The 17,438-nt window shown below is 52.9% G+C and overlaps 2 protein-coding genes across 2 annotated transcripts in view; one reads left to right on the forward strand and one right to left on the reverse strand.

The window, feature by feature from the left end:
• Positions 1–17,438, forward strand: part of MICALL1 (MICAL like 1) — a 114,906-nt gene that overhangs the window by 36,237 nt on the left and 61,231 nt on the right. The window lies entirely within an intron of this gene.
• SOX10 (SRY-box transcription factor 10) lies at positions 628–11,521 on the reverse strand. Its single transcript, XM_074826622.1, has 4 exons — positions 11,380–11,521; positions 9,748–10,206; positions 3,523–3,788; positions 628–3,123 (listed from the first exon to the last, which is right to left on the reverse strand). The coding sequence occupies exons 2-4, from the start codon at positions 10,155–10,157 to the stop codon at positions 2,408–2,410; spliced, it is 1,392 nt and encodes a 463-aa protein (XP_074682723.1). The 5' UTR covers positions 10,158–10,206; positions 11,380–11,521; the 3' UTR covers positions 628–2,407.

A 17,438-nucleotide genomic window follows, 5' to 3' on the forward strand; every position in this document is an offset into this window, starting at 1 on the left:
CTGTACGTTTTCTTTCCAAACATCTTCAGATAGCCTCCGAGGACCTGACTACACCCAGGATGTCTTCTTCAACAAGTAATTAGGTATATACATCTATTCTTGAATATACTCTCTCTGTGTGAGTGTTTGTATTTAGGTTTTTGCTTGTGGAAGGCAAGAGGCCAGGGGGGTTGAGTTTCTGCAGAGAAACTAGTGGTTGCTTCCAAAATACTCAAGTTTGTGTATGTGAGGAAGGTTTTTTTTAAGGTACATCATCTGCCACCTGGTGATGAGGAACCAAGATGAGAAACCCCATGCTCCTATTCTGGAGAGCGCTAACAATCACACTAAGAAATTCTTGGGTGAAGCACATGCAAAACAGCACTCTTCTTAGTTGCACGTGCTGAATCTTAGCTGAAGAACAGAAATCAGTGTTACTACTTTCTCACTGAAGAAATGGCTGGAGCTGGGGTGTGAACAGAAGATGAGTTTTATCTCTGTGAAGGAGTCTGGTAAGCCTGTGTCCTCTTCATGACAGGCAGAGGAGGTCTGTGCACAGGATCCGTGTGGCGGTGGTGTGACCCATCATACACTTACTGGGGGAAAAACAGAGACTTGCAGAAAAGACGTCAAAAAAAACCAGACACATGAAAATGAAACTTTTAAGTTTATTATTCCATATGTTTAATGCAGAGTTAATGGTGCTAGGACAGCACAGACATTGGGGAAAGGGAGGTGGGGGAGGAAGGTGCTACTTGCATAAATAAGGGGTCAAGGCTGGAAGAGGTTACATGCGTACAAGGAGCAAACATTCTACATGATCTTTTCAGACACCACAAGGATAAGTCATCCATAGCTAAGGGAGGCAGGAAGGGCATCTGGCAGTCATAGCAGAGGGATACAGCGGCACCAATTACAGTCCATGTTTGGTCAAAGTATTTTATCTTTTAGATTGGAATTATCCTTTGGAAGGTCCCACAACATGTCTCTGCAATCAATTGCCAGGAGTCATCTTTTCCTGCAGCAACTTTTGCGCCAGTTCACTCCCTGGCAGGACAAACCACCCCAGTCCTGGAGGTGACAAAGGAGAAATAAGCAGACTGTCCTTGGGTGTTGGGCTGAAAAAAGGAGCTTGATCTGACTGTGAGAGCTGGTTGCTTCCAGTTTGAAACCCAGAGGGGAAAACAAATTCCTTTGCACCTAAATAGACTTCTTTTCTTTACACTCATCCAAGATCGGGTGCGTTATCTACCTTGCTTAAAGCTGCAGGAGTATCTTTCCATCCTCAGCGTAGGTAGGAGGGAGGTGTTGACTGACTGGAAGACATGCTGAACAAACAAGCAGGGATGCACACCCCATCAGCCTGAGTTTGGAGTGGGTGTTCAAAGAGAGTATTGGAATCAACTCAGGGTGTTGGCAGTGCATAGTAGCTTTCTTGGTGCCTCTTCATTTCAGGCAGGCACAGTCAGACATGGAAGAGCGAGGACCAAGTTTGCTCAGAGATTGCTTGGGATACTGAAGAGATTAGAAAAGACTTAGATGCCAGAAATGCCAGACATGAATGAACGATATAGAGTAATCTTAAGAAAGGAGGATTCACCCACAGCACCTTAATAATTTACTGGTCCTTCCCCACCTCTCCTGCACCTCCATACATGAACACGCATGTGCACACAGGCTGTGATATGAGTAACACTAAGACCGACAATGTCGTTCCTGAGTCCTATGCATTGTTCAGGCAAGCCTTAAAATCTCCATGCAGGAAAGAGTGTGGGATTAAACAGACAGGATGGAGAGAAGAGGCGGGGAGAAAAGCTAGGATGCAGCTGTGGAAAGCAGCAGGGAAGCAAGCGCAGGTTGGTCTTCCAGCGGGGTTCAAGATTCATGCATGTCTGAATCTTAGGCAGGACTGCTGCACGACGCTGATCGCAAGGAAGCCGGCTGTGCCGTCTTCCCTACTACTCCTCCCATAACGTGTTCACCAAGGCTGAGCAACCACCTTTCACCCGCAGCAGGTGACAAAGTGTTGGCCATTGTGGCCTGTTGGAAACACTTGCTAACTCCCTGGAGCAGTTTGGGGAGGGGAAGGAAACGACAGTCTCTCTCATCATACAGTCCAGGGTGCGCACAACGAAACCCACCACGGACCAGTCACTCCATGTCTAGAATCCTCCTCATCTAGAAGGCCAATAAGGTGTCGCAAGCCAGTCATGTGGCCTGCATGAAATTGGTAAAGGGCGAAAGGACAAAAAACCTTCCTCTAGGCGGGTGAGCCAGCGATAGCCGGGGTCAAGAAAGGCACTTCTGTATACTCAGTGGGTTCTGGTGGCTGGATGGCACTGAGTGACCTCGGAGTTCGGAGGCTCTTCTGCCTGTGCTGATTCTTCGGAGCCTTTCCGTCGCTGCTTCGGTCACCGTTCCCCATTCCCTACGGTCTGGAGAGAGTCGTATACACGGGCTGTTCCCAATGTGTGGGGCTATGGGACTGTGGCACAGAGGGTGCAGGGTCAGAGATGGCAGTGTAAAGGGGACGTTGGGAAGGTCCCATATAGGAGAAGGCAGAGTAGAGGCCAGAGGCTTGGGTGGAATGGCTGTAGTAGGGTCCCGAGGGCTGGTGGTCCGGGTAGTCAAACTGTGGCCTGGAGATGGAAGGGAAGGCCGAACCGTAGTGGGGCAGACTCAGGGATGTGTAAGCTATCTGGGAGGTGGAGGGCTGGTCAGTGTAATGACCTCCAGGGGCGGACCCCTCTGTTTTCACCTGGGCCTTGGAGTCCACCACCGATGAGGTGGCAGTGGACAGGGAGACTCCATGCTGCTTGGAGATCCAGGCAGAGTGTCCGCTGGCTGCAGCCAGGGCGCTCCCGAGGCCATAGCCAGCAGCCGCCGCTGCCGCGTAGCCCCCAACATGGCCTGGGTGGCCGGCGTGTCCGTTGGGCGGCAGGTATTGGTCGAATTCATTGACATCAAAGGTCTCCATGTTGGACATCACTTCATGGCTGATCTCCCCAATGTCCACATTGCCAAAGTCAATGTGTGGCTTTCCCCCTTCCCCCAGAGAACGCCCTTCTCGTTTGGAGTCGGCTTTGCCTGCCTGCAGCTCAGTCTTAGGGGTAGTAGGAGGTGTGGGAGGCCCGTGGCTCTGACCTGCAATGTGAAAAACATTTTGAGGAGGAAAGAGAGAGGTGAGTTACCACTTTATGCCTGGCTTTATACACAGCCCAGCTCTGCTCCTCCCAGTATGTCAGCAACTGTCTGGCTGGAGACTTCAGTGGAGGAAGAGAGAAATAGCCAGCCAAAACCAAACCTTTTTATATCATCTTGTGGAAAAAGAGGGAGGGTGCAACAATACCTTGCCTGTCCAGAGGAATGCAAGTGCCTGTGAAACTCAGGTGTGTCCCCATACTGCTGACTCCAGCAGAATTTGTTGGGTCATGAGCAAGGTGTGAGCCACATCACTAAGGCTTTCACCATGATGACTTGTCTTTTTTGAGCCTCTGAGTTGGCTGAAACCTGTCAGTAGGTTCACAGAGACCTGGGACTCACCTGAGGAGTGTTCTGGATGACCATCAGACATGGGTGACCCTTCACCGGGATGCCTGTGATCCAGGTGGGCATTCTTGTAGTGGGCCTGGATGGCGGCAGCCCCGCCAGCCTCCCCATCCACCTGGCCTTCGCCCTCACCCTGAGTGGCTTTGCCATTTTTCCGCCGGCGGGGCTGGTACTTGTAATCAGGATGATCCTTCTTGTGCTGCATCCTCAGCCGCTCCGCCTCTTCAATAAAGGGCCGCTTGTCACTTTCGTTCAACAGCCTGCAGAGGCCAAGGTGGTAAAGAAGAGAAGAAGAGAAGGAGAGGGGCAGGTACATCAGAAAAAAACCCCAGCTATATACAGCATCTTGGGACACAGTGTGTAAATCCAGACGTCAGGGTGTTGCCCCATTGAGAGTATTTCCCAGAACAACAGGGAGAGCGTGGAAGCGTTTCAGTGGAGACAGAAATGTTTTCCTCCTCCTCGTTAATTATTAAGCCCTGACACTGGTTGGTGCCAGCGCTGGGTCCCCCTTCCCCAGCAGTGTCACCTCAGTAAGTTCAACGCCTTCTCTTACGCTGTCCAAAGGCAAAGCACAGCCTTTCATAGCTGTGTAAATAAGCCGTGTAAAATAAGGCTGGACAAGCTTCCTTCAAAGACTTTGGGCAAATTAAGGGCAGTTGGGATCATCCTTCGGACTAAGGCAGTGTGGGTCACCCTTGCTATCCGCAGTGCTGCCTCCCACATGTCTTTTTCTCTTCCCCAGACTGTATTTACTCCAGTTTAATGTTACACCCTTCCATAGGCTCTGCTCCAAGTTTGAGACTCTACTGAGCACAAACGGCAGCAATTGGTGTTGGCTCCACAATACCCATGTTGCTGCATGGAGCTTGCTGGGCCTTTAAGCATCTTGCAATATCCTAGAAGGGAATTAAAATTTCAAAGGAGGGGAAACTATTCTGCTATTCCTGGCGCTCCTGCTCACCTTAGACATGGATAATGCAAAAGGCTGAAGTGCAAAGGACCAGCCCTTCTTGAACTTAGCCGAGCAATTGTAAAAAAATTAGCTTCTATGTTGCTAGCCTTGTAGAAATAGATGAGTTTTGGTCTCTGGATGAAAGGCACTGCAGAAATGTAAGCTCCTTCTCTGTATGCCTGCCAGATCATGGGCTGCTCTAGTTAAGATAGGCTCTCTGAGGAAATGGTGAAATGTGCGGGCAGGATGGCTCAAAGCACTTGAAGATGAGATCAAGCTTATTGCTCAAGCCTTTAGCAGTGTCTCTGCTGGAAGCACTTCAGTTTCATTTTATGATTTTTCCCCTCAAATATTCTTGTGACTCAAGGTCATCCTGCTTCCAACCAGAAACCAGTGCTCTCAGAAGGGACTAGGCTTCCCATGACTTGCAACTCCAACAGCTGTTAGAAATGGCAGGGCTCCCAAATGACAAAAAATTCTCTATTATGATATGTCCATGCCTTTTTCTCCCCAACAAAAGAACTACCTGGGGATGGGGCTGTGCCAGCACCTTGGTGCACCCGGAGCACTTAGCACTAAAACATGACCAGTTCTGTTAAGCTGTAGACACTGAGGAAGATACAAAGGCCTGAAATGGCCTGAAAAACTGAAGATGAAGAGGAGACATGGCTCAAGGAGCACACAGATAAATCTGGCGGGGCAAAGGGTTTGCCAGCAAGTAATGGGTTGGTTCCTAAGCAGCCTCTTTCCCCTGATCCTTGTGCATCCCCTCAGCCAGCAGCCAGAAGGTGCGTGTCACGGGCTGGAGCCCATTACAGTGCTGACCTGGGTTCACTCCAGGCAGTTTGAGCAGGTCGCAGCCACACACCACATTCCTCCACTGCTTTAATCCTGGAGATTAAAGCAATTGAGCCACTGTGAATCCAACACCAGCTTTCCTGTCTCCCTCCCGCCACCATACACCATGCTCACACGGCCCGGAGGGCTCTAATCCCTCAGCCTGCGCTGCTCCAGACTGCCCTCCAAGGGGTCCAAAGCGACATCATGGCCAACCCTCGTAATCATCATGGGCTGGGAAGCGACCTTGCCTTGCCAAAATCCTCAGCCTTGCAGAACACCCCGTCTCCATGGGAGATGGAGAATAGAGGCAAAAACTGCAGCCTTGCAACCTGGGACACTTCACTACAAGGCAGCCAGGCTCCAGCGTCCCTGCACTCCCAGCCCAGATGGTGCTAAAGCTAATAAGATGCTGTGGTTGGGAATGAAAGGTCTCTCTCTACACGGGCTCCTCTCGGAGCGAGAAAGCTGTAGGCTGCACAGTCAGCTTTGATCTGCAGGGTGGACTACATGGCGAGCTCAGAGCAGAGCCTCCCATGGAGACCAAAGCTCAGCCTCCCAGATCTGTCTGGTGGATGGCATGAACCAGAGCTGCTGGAGGCTATGCAGGAGTCAGATCCCTGCCCTCTGAGCTATGCCTGAGGGCCTCACCTCCTCTCCCCTTCACACCAGCCCACGGGCAGTGCCACAGTGCCGCAGCAGGACAGCGGCAAGTCCACTCCCCACGTCTTTGCCTTCTCCTTTCCAAGGCTGCCTGCTCTCTCCTCCCTCCCACTTGGATCAGAGCTCAAATCGGCTTTAGCAAAGTGAAACTGGTGCGACCAGGCAAAGGCCAGGAGATTTGGGGGGATTTGGATTTCACTTGCTTCCTGCCCTCCCCCTCCTGCCCCCCACGCTTGCCAGGCCATAATGCAAAGGAATCTCGCACGGGCAGAGAAGTTATGGATCACAGAGCAAAGCCCTTCATGGGGCTTAACCGAGCTCTCGCCACCCTCCCCGACACCGAATGCTCATTCCTGAGCCGAGGGGAGAGGGACAAGCATCCAGCGCCCCGCTCTGGGAGAAGAAAGAAGGGCTACAACCTTTCTGCCTGCTTCTTGCAGCCTCCCCTTCTGCTGCTGGCATTGCACCGCACTGTGTGCCAGGCGACTGGCTCGGCGGCCAGCGGCCTGACCCTGTGCTGGGACTCAGCTGCCGATGAGTCAGTGCGGTGACAGGGTTGGGCATTGGGGCCGATGCATGGCAAGGGCTGGCTGGGAGCAGAAGGCAGCCGTGTGGGTGCTCCTACACATCCATGGCCCCAGATTTTGTGGGCATGACCCTATTCCCTGGGTGCTGCCACCTCCATGCAAAGATCCCTCCATCAGGTTCCCTCGCTCCTCCCTACTGAGCCTTCCTTCCCTTCCGCCCGTGCCTCGCTTGTGTCCAGCCCCAGAGGTGGTGCTAGCTGGCATTTTGGCTGAGAGTCATACCACCATTTTCAGCAGCCAGCCTCCATTTGAGAGCTGCTCCCTGTCCCACCCTGGGGAAGGAAAGCAGCCAAGGTGAGATTTCATGACCGTCAAGCACAGAAATGCTCCCTTCTTTTTTAGTATATTCGGTTTGCTGACTGCACCCCTCACACACCCTAAGTGGGTACAGACAGGGAGGTGGATGGGGCCATGAGCCCCCTGGCACCACACTTGGGGTCACACGGGAAGTGTGGCCATTGGGGCATGTCCTGCCACCCTTCCCAGTGAGGGCTGCGGCCCGTGGAGGATGTATTGGTGACACAGAGCCGGAGCAAATGCCGGGCTTAAGAAAAAAAGCCGGGACCATTGCAGCCTATTTTGCAGAGGAGCACATGGGACAGCACTGTGGTTATCGCTCAATCTGCTAGCTACCTTTCAAGATTTCCCATCCTCTGCCATCCCCACTCAAGTCAATCGCTGGGGACATACTTGGTTTAATGGTGGTCTGCTGGCAATCTGTGCTTACCAGCACTCATCTCTCTGTCTAACATGCCCTTTACCTGTGTAAGCTCAGAGCAGCCCACATGGAAATATGTCACCCACATTTTCCAAGGCAACTATTGATGTAGGGTTTGGGTGGCCACCTTGTAAGGGTGGGGATATGCGAACAGCCAGAGCCCTTTGCAGGGACACTTGTCAAATGTTTGAGACTAAGCTATTCAGAGCAAAACCCAGCTGCTCACAGTCATACCTTGGGGACAGTGTAGATGAGGGCAGTGGGAACCTCAATGGAGAAAGACCCAATCGTATCATGGCTGGAAGGCGAGGCTCAGGGCTACTATCCTGGTAGCTTTTGGTCCACCTCCCCTGGAGTTTTGTGGGCTGATATTTCCCTCCAGTCTCACAGAAAGGCACACTCACATAGTTATACCCAGGCCAGACACCGACTGCACCCATAACTGAGCTTACTGTGCTGTACGGTCCCTGTAGGGGCTGACACGGCTTGGAGAGCCACAGCCTGCACTAGGGACACTCAGAGAGGAGATGTGTTCAATCAAAGCAGCCACAAACCCAGCAGCACGCAACACCCTCAGGCCTGATCCCAGAAGCTTCTCTTCCTGACCCACACTCATTGGCCGCACAAGGCCCTAAGAAACACCTGGGGACCTTGACCATCAACTGGTGGCAGCGTCCCCCTGCTCTGAGACCCATGCAGACAGCAGCAGGAGCTGTGCCCTGGGAGCAGGGCTGCAGTTGGGTGCATGAATGTGGCCACAGGCTGGGGACTGTGTCTCCCTGTGCCCTGAATATGACACCTGTGGAGGGTTTCGCTATATTTTCAGGGGTAATGCACTGTCCAGAGGGAGGCTATTGCTCTAAAATCTGGCAATATTTTGCAATAAAGGAATGATATCTTGAAATAACACTTTGGGAACAAAAAAGGTGGGTTTACATGCATACACACACACACAACTTCCAGTACAGCTTCACAGCCCAGAGGCTGGCAGCAGAGCCCCCGGCAGGAGCAAGTGCTGTGGTAAAAGGAAGGGAAGGCAGCAGTGAACAAAGCGAGAAAGAGCATCAGATGAGACATCCGCAAGCATGCCTTCAACTTCCGAAAGAAATCCCTTTGCTGGAGTTACACCAGACACTGGCACATTGGGGTAAACAGGCTGACATAGCAGAGGGAGACACTAATGCCCAAGGGCTTGGTTCTTTATGAGCAAGGAGGTTTGAGGACAGGAGGAGCTCTTGGTACTAGCTGCTGGATGGGGTGTGTTTTGCTTCTGCTTGGAAAAATGTCTTTTGGTGCACCCAAGGTTGAGGACTTCCTCCACAAAATGCTGTCAGGAGAGAGAATGGGAGGGCACATTTGCATGAGCCTTGGTTTGCGTTGGTTGGTGCAAGGCAATGGTGGGGGGGACAGTGCTGGAGGCTTGTGTCAGAAAATATTTATAACAGGTTGATGGGATTATCGGCAGAGACTGTCAGATGGAACAGAAGTGGCATGGCCAGCCTGACACACTTAGTTTGGCCATGACGGTTCTCTGCACACCGATGGGCTGGCTGCAGTAAATTGGGGCAGCCCATCGGTCTGCTGGAGGAAGGAGGAGCAGGTTGGGGAGGGTATGTAAAGGACATGGGGATCTGCACAAAGCCAAAATGAAAACGGGTGCAACAAACTGGTGGGGCCAGAAGAATGAGCGTGTGTGTGCCGACAAGAGCATCTCTCTGGGTGCAAAGGGCTGGTTTGAGCCAGCTTGTTGCAAGAGAGCCTGCTAAGGCTGGGACTGTTGCAGGTCTCTTCCTTTCTGTAAGCCTCAGCCCCCCTTTCTAGCAGGGTCTCTCCTTGTCCATCTCACTGCACCTGCATGGCCTGCCAAAAACGGGACTGCCGTGGGAAGGATGGGTGTGGGGCTCCGACTGCCTAGCTCCTTTCCCCTAACCTTTCTCCTTCCTCAGCCGTAACTTGGTTTGCTACTTGCTCTGTGGCACTGCATGGAAAATAACCCCTGTTGGTGTTGGGACCTGAGTTCAAACAGGCTTGAGGCAGCCACCAGTGAGTTAAGTTGTATGGGGCTCAGCCCAGTTCCTGCTTGGGCACAACTTGGCCCAACAGAGACAGTGAGCCAAGAAAACAAGATCTCCCCCGGCAGTCAGGCAGGAGAGGACCAGGAGGAAAGTGTCCTGGTCAGGAACAACAGAAATTAATGGGAAACATGTGGAAAGGACTGCTGCCCAGGATGGAGGTGAGCTCTGCTGAGGAAGCCTTCGCTACATCCAACCACCACTCTTGCCCCAGTCACCAACTGCGCCTCCTGTGAGGGGGCTGCCCGCAGGGAAGGAAGTCCCCTCAAGGGACACCGCTTCCATCCCGCTAAGTTTCAATCCTTCCATGTGACCACACAGTCTTCTCCAGGACACCTCCAGACCTCAGCCCTCATGCTCTCCCTCTGCCCGCCTGCCCGCTCTTACCTCCAGAGCTTCCCCAAGGTCTTACTGAGCTCAGCATTGTGGAGGTGTGGGTACTGGTCAGCCAATTTCCTCCGGGCAGCCTGTGCCCAGACCATGAAGGCGTTCATGGGCCGCTTGACGTGAGGTTTGCTCTTGTTACTTCCATTGACCCGGACGGGCATGGGTACCAGGGTCCAGTCATAGCCACTCAGCACCTGGCTGACTGCCTCACGGATACACACGGGGAACTTGTCGTCGTCCGCCTCCGAGTCTTGCTGTTCTTTCTTGACCTTCCCCATCTCCCCGTTCCCAGAGCTGGTGAGGTGTGGGGAGTTGTCCGACGCCATGGAAGGTCCTGGTGAGAGGCAGTGGTGGTCTTCAGAGCCCACTGGGCTCATCTCCACTTCTGAAAGGTCTTGGTCGTCAGCCATTGCTGCTCTTGAGCCCTCTCTCTCTTCCTTCTTGGTGTCCTTCTTCTCACTGGGGAGGGGAGGGAGGAAGACAAAAACAAAGGAAAGAAAGGAGAGAGGGGAGAAAAAGAGAAAAGGAGAAGCAACCACCAAATCTGAAAGGGATTCCGAGGTCTCTGAAGAGCTGACCACGAGACAGGGGCTGCTTGATAAAAGCGCAAGCAAAGCAATTGCCGTGCACACCGCAAAACCCGTGATCAATGGGGGTGGGGATGGGTCGGGGCCCCTGATTAACTGGGATATTGCTCCCTATCTCTGCAATCGTCTGGAGCTGACATGTGCAGAGGGGCCTGCAGCAAGAGGGATAAGGGTGTTGGGGACCTGAAAGGAGAGACACATGGACCATCCTGCCCAGGCACAGCTCCCCACAGGGAGCGGAATGAGGGGACGGCCACAAAATTTGTGTGGGGAAGTGCCCCTTTCTTTCAAAGATGTGCGGTGAAATGCCAGCGCGGTGCCCAGGGGGAGGCATGGGAGGGGAAGCACTGGCACCATATCGATAAATCAGAAGGGACCTATACCCTGGCTACTGGGGTAGCTGAGCAGGCAGCCCCACCAGGCAGGGAACCAGCCTGGGCCCTGGATCTGCACATGGAGACCCTGATCCCAGCTGTGGAAAAGTGCCTCTGCATCCCTCACTCTCCTCTCTCAGCTCATAAACCAGAGAGTTAAAATACATCTACATTGCATCCACACACACCCGTCTATGTGTATGTATGCATATACATATTCACATTCAGATATATATATAGAGAGAGAGAGATAAAAACACAAACCAAGTTTAACTTTGAGAAAAGCCAAGGCTTTGGGTTGCCTGCCCCACACACTCCTCCTCTCTCCTTCTGTCTGCAGTCACCTCTAAAAGTCCCTGCCACTGTACAGCAATTTCCCCATTGAAGAAAGAAACACTCTAAAAATAAAGGCCCCTCTATCCCCTCCCCCCCACCCCCCCAATAAAAAAAGAAGAAAGAAATTAAAGAAAAGAAGAAGTGATAGAAAAGCATGTCTCTGGCTTAGCTGAAGAAGATCCAGTGCAGAGCAAGGACTGTTATCCCTCCAGTTTCAGAGGGTGACATGGACCCTTGCTGGGGAAATCAAAAAAAGTAAGATAAAGTAGAGGGAAAAAAGCGCGAGCAAACGTGTGCGTGCATGCGTGCAAGCAAGCTCAGGTAGGAAAACTTACGTTGCTGTCCGGTGTGCCTGGCAGATCCTGCGAGGGCTGTGATTTGTATCCCAGTAGCCCCCCTGTTCTCCCTCCCAGCCCCAGCAGCGTCGGGGCACGCAGCGTGGGGAGGCTCTTAGGCAAGTGCCATTCCTAGAGGGAGGCTTGGTTTTTACTAATACCCTGGCTGGATGTCTCTAGCTGGCTTTGCTGCTTAGCACCGGGGGAGGGAAGGGCGGAAGGTGGAGCCAAGCACTCCTCAGAGCCAGAATATGGTCGGTCGGGGACGGCGGGGAGGGGACGCAGGCAGCCCCCACCCCACCTCGGCTGCCAGCACGTTCCCCACTTTCCCCCAGTGCCAGCTTCTTCAAGAGAGCTGCTGGCGTTGGGCTGCTCTCAGCGGCATGGCCGCCCCTGAGATGGTGCTGGAGGATTCAGTCCTGGGGGGGTTGGGGTGATGGGAGAGATGGGTGTGCACCCCAGGACTAGGATCACCTCCTTCCCCCGGCTAGTACGGTTGCTTCTGCAGGGTCTGATGCCCCCCACGTGCCAAATGAGTCCCTGGTCCCCATCACAGAGTCTCACGGGGACCCCACTGTGCTGCAACAAGTTGGCTCAAGACCCCAGGGTCAGGACACTGCCAAAAGGGCATCTCATTTAGACCTGAGTCTGCAGGGTGGGGAAGGGGATGCAGGAGGTCAGGGGTGTCCCAAGGATGGAGGACATCAGGTCCAGGGAAAATACCGTGCTGCTGGACAGTGGATACCAGTTTGAACGTTCTTAGGACTTTTGTACCCTAGAGATGGGCTTGTCATGACATGTTTGCCTCTGTGGGGTCTTGCCAAGACAAGCAGGCTTTGCTTCCTCCCACATGCTGAATTGCTCCTGAAGGCAAATGTGGGGTCTTTCATGAGAAAAGGGAGGTCTCCTGACAAGAAGGACTCTCTCACACTCACTCACCCTCTTTCTTGCTGCTCGTGCACTGGAACATATAGAAGATCTCAGCACTCAATGAGTTAGGATGTTCTTCATCACATCTTCCATTTTCTAGCTCGTTTACCTTCCCAGATGCCTCTGGTAGTTTGCTTCTTCAGTTTCCTTTGTCACCAGGGCTGGTATAGACCAACACCAACCCTGTACTATGAGGGGTTACCCACGAAAAATCTGATGATCCTCCCAGGCCCTCCTGAGTCAGCAATGAGATAAACCTAGTTCCTGCTCCAGCTCCTCGCTGCAGAGCCAACCTGAAAACACTTCAGTGCTAAGTCAGAAAATACAACGAAAAAAATGAATGTGACCCACAGCTTCAAGGGATTTCAAGAACATTTTTAACTCCTGTAGCAGATATTCACTCTCCAGAAACTTTGTGTTAGAAAGACCCAGAAAAATCACTGGCTGGTACCACGTGAAGCATAAGGGAACCAGTCCCAAGGATGGGGCTGAGCACCCGCGCTAAAGACCTCAGAGCAGACCTGTGGGGCTGGCCACTGCCCTTGCAGACCTGGCTGACAGCATAGGCCCATTTCCCTGCACGTCTGCTCTTAAGTTAGCAAAGTTCTGAAAACATAGGGTGACTGCAGGGAAAACCTTACTAGAGTCCAGTGAGAAGTCTTTACTGAACAGAGCTGGGAGGGGGAACAGCTGCATACCATTGGCATCAAGCAGGCAGAGGTGCTTAAAGGTACCTCTTGCACCCCTCAAAAAAACTCTCAGGGAATCATCTCTTTCTTCTCTTCAGCATTACCTACTCCAGTAAAAAGATGGGCTCAGATACTTTTCTTCACATGATACCTTTTTCCCTTTGGAAGACAGGAATGTGGGTGCCTTTGTCTTGAATGCCAAGAAAACCCAGTGGAGGGCCTAGCAAAACAGCATCAAGGCCAAAGCAGCAGCTGGTGAACCTCAAGTCCTGCAGTATGGGATGAGTTCTCTTACCAAGAAAGACCCTGGTTGTGGTTGTCATGAGAAGGGGTCTTGCAGCATGGGCAGGGGCACTTTGACAGCTCACCCTCTGTCTGGCAGACAGATAACCTGCGAAAACAAATGGGACAAGGACACTTCGTACAAAGTTGTCAATGGCCCACTGGATGCAGTCAGTGATGCTGCAAAGATCATGGCATCTTCCCACAGCCAGCAAGGATCATCCTCAAGCTGCAGGGACCCTGCATATGAGATGTGGGAGAACTGCAGAGTTGGTCTGTCCCACAGGGAGATAGCCACTGCCAAGAAACTGCCCTGCTTGTTCCCCTGTCTGCAGCCAACCTCCAACATGAGGCAGGGAGGAAGAATGCCAGAGAAAATGGCCAGAAAAGGCTGTTTATTTGCCCTCCCTTCGGGTGGCTGGTTTCTGTGGACCCCATGGGAAAGAGGTGATGGGGCAGGTATTTCTCATTTCCCTCCAGAGTGGGAATACAGGGTGCTGGGTACCAAGTGGTAGGGAGTGAGAGGCCAGGGCTCTTCCTAGCACTTTGATGGAGAAGATCCCCAAACCGGAGACAAAGGAGCCCCACAGGGCACTGAGAGGAGCTTCAAAGCCTGCTCAGCTCATACCCCAAATGCAGCGGCCTCTTGGCAAGCTCTGTGGGGAGAATAAGACGGTGCTTGACCCCAGCAAGACAGTGAGTGATGGGGGTCACATCTTCCTGCATGCCCACAGGGTCTGGGTGAGCAGAAAGGGATCAAACCCTGAAGGGATTTCAGTAATCCACAGGGCTCTGGATTGGTGTTTGTCCCACTGCTCACTACACCCGTCAGGGGTTACTGCTACCTCCCAGACAGGAGCTGGGTCCCGTTTGTACCTTGTTGGAAGAGCTGTAGGTGCCTCAGCTGCAGACAGGGACATCCTCAAAGGAGTGGGTACCAGCCACACAGCCTCTGCAATCTGCAGTGTCAAGTGTCTCCTCACACCTAAATGGCAGGGAAAGGGTTTTTTTCCCTTTATTTTGCCTTTTTCCATTTCTTGCCTTTTGTCTCCTTGGTCTTGCCTCCTCTTTCTGAACTTTCTTTCCCTGAGCATCTTTTCCCCTGTTTTCAGCCCCCTCTCACAGCACTGACTGCTCGAATATCCTTTTTTTAAGTCTCTTCTGTCCATGTGTCATCTCTTCTCTTGTGCTATGGAGAGGTAGATGCAGGAGAGATAGCTGTGGAAAATATACCTCTACTGCAGCAAGAAGAGGTGTGACACTTTCTATTCAGCTGAGGCAAGAACACAGGCAGAGGGGAAGGAGAAGAGACCATCCCTGTTTCAGAAATCACTGGGGTGGCATGCCTCTTACTCCATTGTCTCCTGGGAGCCCTTTTTAGAGACAAGGATGCTCCAAGAGGCACCACTGGCCACAGCAGCTAACATTGAAGAAGTGGTCTTTCTAAATGCAAGTCTTCCTAATGACTGGTCCCTGGGGAAATGCTCATATAGCAGGTTTCCACCCCTTCTTTTCAGCATATATTTCTATGGATGAGGTACTCCAGGTCCATAAAAAGGGACAGTCCTTTGCAGGTGAAGGATCTATCACTGAAGGTAGTTCATGAGCCAGAGAACTTGCTAAGCCACGAGTTTCCTGTGACACGTCAGTGAAATGTTTTCTTGGGGCCTCAGTCCCCAATATGCCAAGGTGGAAGGATGCCACTTCTCCACCATAAAGCCATATTGGGAGGGCAATGGGTAAGAGTGGGTTGGGAAGTGGAGATGTCCCACCACACTAGGTGCCCCTAAGCCCGCACCGCTGCCAAGGGTAATGGGAAAGGCACTCTGCTCTGGGCTGGGTGCTTGGCAAGCAAGGTGCATCGTCACAGGGTCAGGCAGGGACACCTGCTCAATAGGGTTTCAATGAGGGGACCACATTAGTGGGACACTTCCACCACCAAGGTGGGACCGCTGAGGTTGCTGAGGAGGGATTTTGCTAGATGACACCCATCCCATGCACCCGTAGCAAGGGAGGAGTAAGAGGGGAGAGCCTGTCTGCAGCAGAGGAGCCGCAGGATCCCCAGTGCGAGAGCCAGGGCCAGCTTTTGTCCCCTACCCAGCTCAGGGGCACAGCACTGGTATTGTCCCAGGACTGCCTGGGAAAATGGGAGGGGTTCCCCATGAAATCTTTCCATACAGTAAAACAGCGTCAGAGCTGGGGAGCGAGGGGGGAACGACACAGACATTCAAAAAAATACACACACCCCCCAGCCAAACAATACCCGCAGTGTGCTGAGGGAAAGGGAGACCCATGAATTGGGAGTCTGATAAGGATTTTCTCCCGCGTGCGCCTGCTCTCTCAACAGCCCCTTCAGTTTTCCCAACACCCCCCCCCTCCTTCCCTTGCCGGCTTTCTTGTTTGGGCCTTAAACAGTGCGCCGTCTTTGTTCAGGATACAGGTGAACTACAATCATGTGATTAACACACACTCACACACACACACGCGCGCACATAAAAAGCTTTTTAAGAGCGTCCAGCTTGCTCCAGACCCGAAGACTGGAGAGGAGACCCGGGCTAGGAGGAGCTGAGGCGGCGGCGGTGGCTGGGATGGGGACGGCCACTGGGATGGACGAGCGGGCGCCACCGCCTCTCTGCAAAATCCCCTTCCCATGGAGGTGGGCACATGAGGCAATGAGGGGCAGAAGGGGTGGCGGGGGGCAAGTTTTTGGATTTGGAGGTGGGAGAGGGTCTTGCCCCTGGTGCCTTCTCATTCCCTCTGGGCAGGCTGGTGTGGGTTTGAACTGTCTGTGTCCCTCCGTGGTGCTGTGGGAAGGACAGGGCGTGAACATCCCAACAGTGTGCCAGGGTGGGGGATGCAGAAGTCTTCTCTCCCTGCCAGGGAGGGGAGACAGGTTTCCCGTGCCAAAGCCAAACCCTCAACCGTCCCCAGTTCCCATGTGTGATTTGCATCTTTGCCTGCATGAGGCTTGCTGGTCCCACTGTGGCTGGAGGGGAGGGCTTGGTGAGGAAGAGCGGGGGGGCAGCCCTCCTGCTAGGAAGTGGGGGGATGTCTCCCTGTCCAAGCTGTGGTGCTGGGAGATCTGAATGGATTTGCTCAGTCCCATGGTGGCCCAGGAGGGAGAAGGAGAGAGGGAGAGGACCAGGCAACCCAGATGGTCGTGAGAGTGTTGCAGATGGCAGGGACATTCCCTCTGCCCCAGCTAGAAACAGTATATCCAACATGCTCAGTGAGAACTGCGTGTCACCTTTGGTGTGGAGATGCCATGGAGCCCTATCACACCTCATCACCATGACCACAAAATAGCTGGGAAACTGGTTACTCAGTCCTGGGGGAAAGTGGAGGCTAGTGAGGGGGTGGCCAGGTGACCATCTGAACAATCCACAGAAAGAACAAGAAGAAATAGAAAGGTTTCAAATGGTTACTCTTTTTATTTGAAGATGCCCTGAGTGTGATGCTCCAAGGAAAAGTGGGGAGGAGCAAAGGGAGAGGCCACCATAACACTTGGAAAATCTATGGGTCTGCAGCTGGTCTCACTCGTGAGACATCATGGGACATGATTGATGGCAGCCTCGGAGAGATCAGGACCAGGTCGTACCCTTTGCTGGAGCACCCAAGCCCAGCCCTGTCTCCACCACTTCCTCATGCCCTTCTCTACAAATTCCTCCTTGATCGGATGTCATGACTGCCCTTCCAGGCTCCCAGCATGAGGGTCGTTTTCAAGGCTTTTCCAAGCCCACATTTGTGTCACCCTCCAAGATTCTGTGGTGGCCACAATCTCCAAAGAGCCCTTCACTTTGCCTTGTGCCACAGACATCCTCCCAGCAGGGAGCTGGGCACAGGAACCACTGCTGGGCTCTGGTTTTCATTACCCCTCACTGTTTTGCACTGAAGCTCCCGATATTGGTTCTAGACCTTCCCAGATGCCTCTCTGCTTCCAGGCATGGGCACTGGTGAACTGGCTGCCTGCGAAGCAGCCCAAGGAGAAAGAAAGTGGTGTGGGTCACTCAGGAAAAGCAAAGAGCTGCCTGCAGCCCTGCCTGGGTTTTGGCAGCACCGCACCACATCCATGTGGACAGTTAGCTGCAGGGGGTGTGCAGTAATTTTTGTCATGGGGTATCAGGGGAAACAAAAGGCAGCTGATGCCTGGAGTTGTTT

Source organism: Strix aluco, chromosome 5 (genome assembly GCF_031877795.1).
Source record: "Strix aluco isolate bStrAlu1 chromosome 5, bStrAlu1.hap1, whole genome shotgun sequence".
Taxonomy (NCBI): Eukaryota; Metazoa; Chordata; class Aves; order Strigiformes; family Strigidae; genus Strix; species Strix aluco.

Coding starts and splice junctions, on each gene's coding strand:
- SOX10 (XM_074826622.1), bottom strand. CDS start 10,157: ATGGCTGACGACCAAGACCTTTCAGAAGTGGAGATGAGCCCAGTGGGC. Junction 3,789..9,747: donor ACCTTGGGGAAGCTCTGGAG/GTAAGAGCGGGC, acceptor TGGCCTCTGCAG/GCTGTTGAACGAAAGTGACA. Junction 3,124..3,522: donor TCATCCAGAACACTCCTCAG/GTGAGTCCCAGG, acceptor TTCACATTGCAG/GTCAGAGCCACGGGCCTCCC.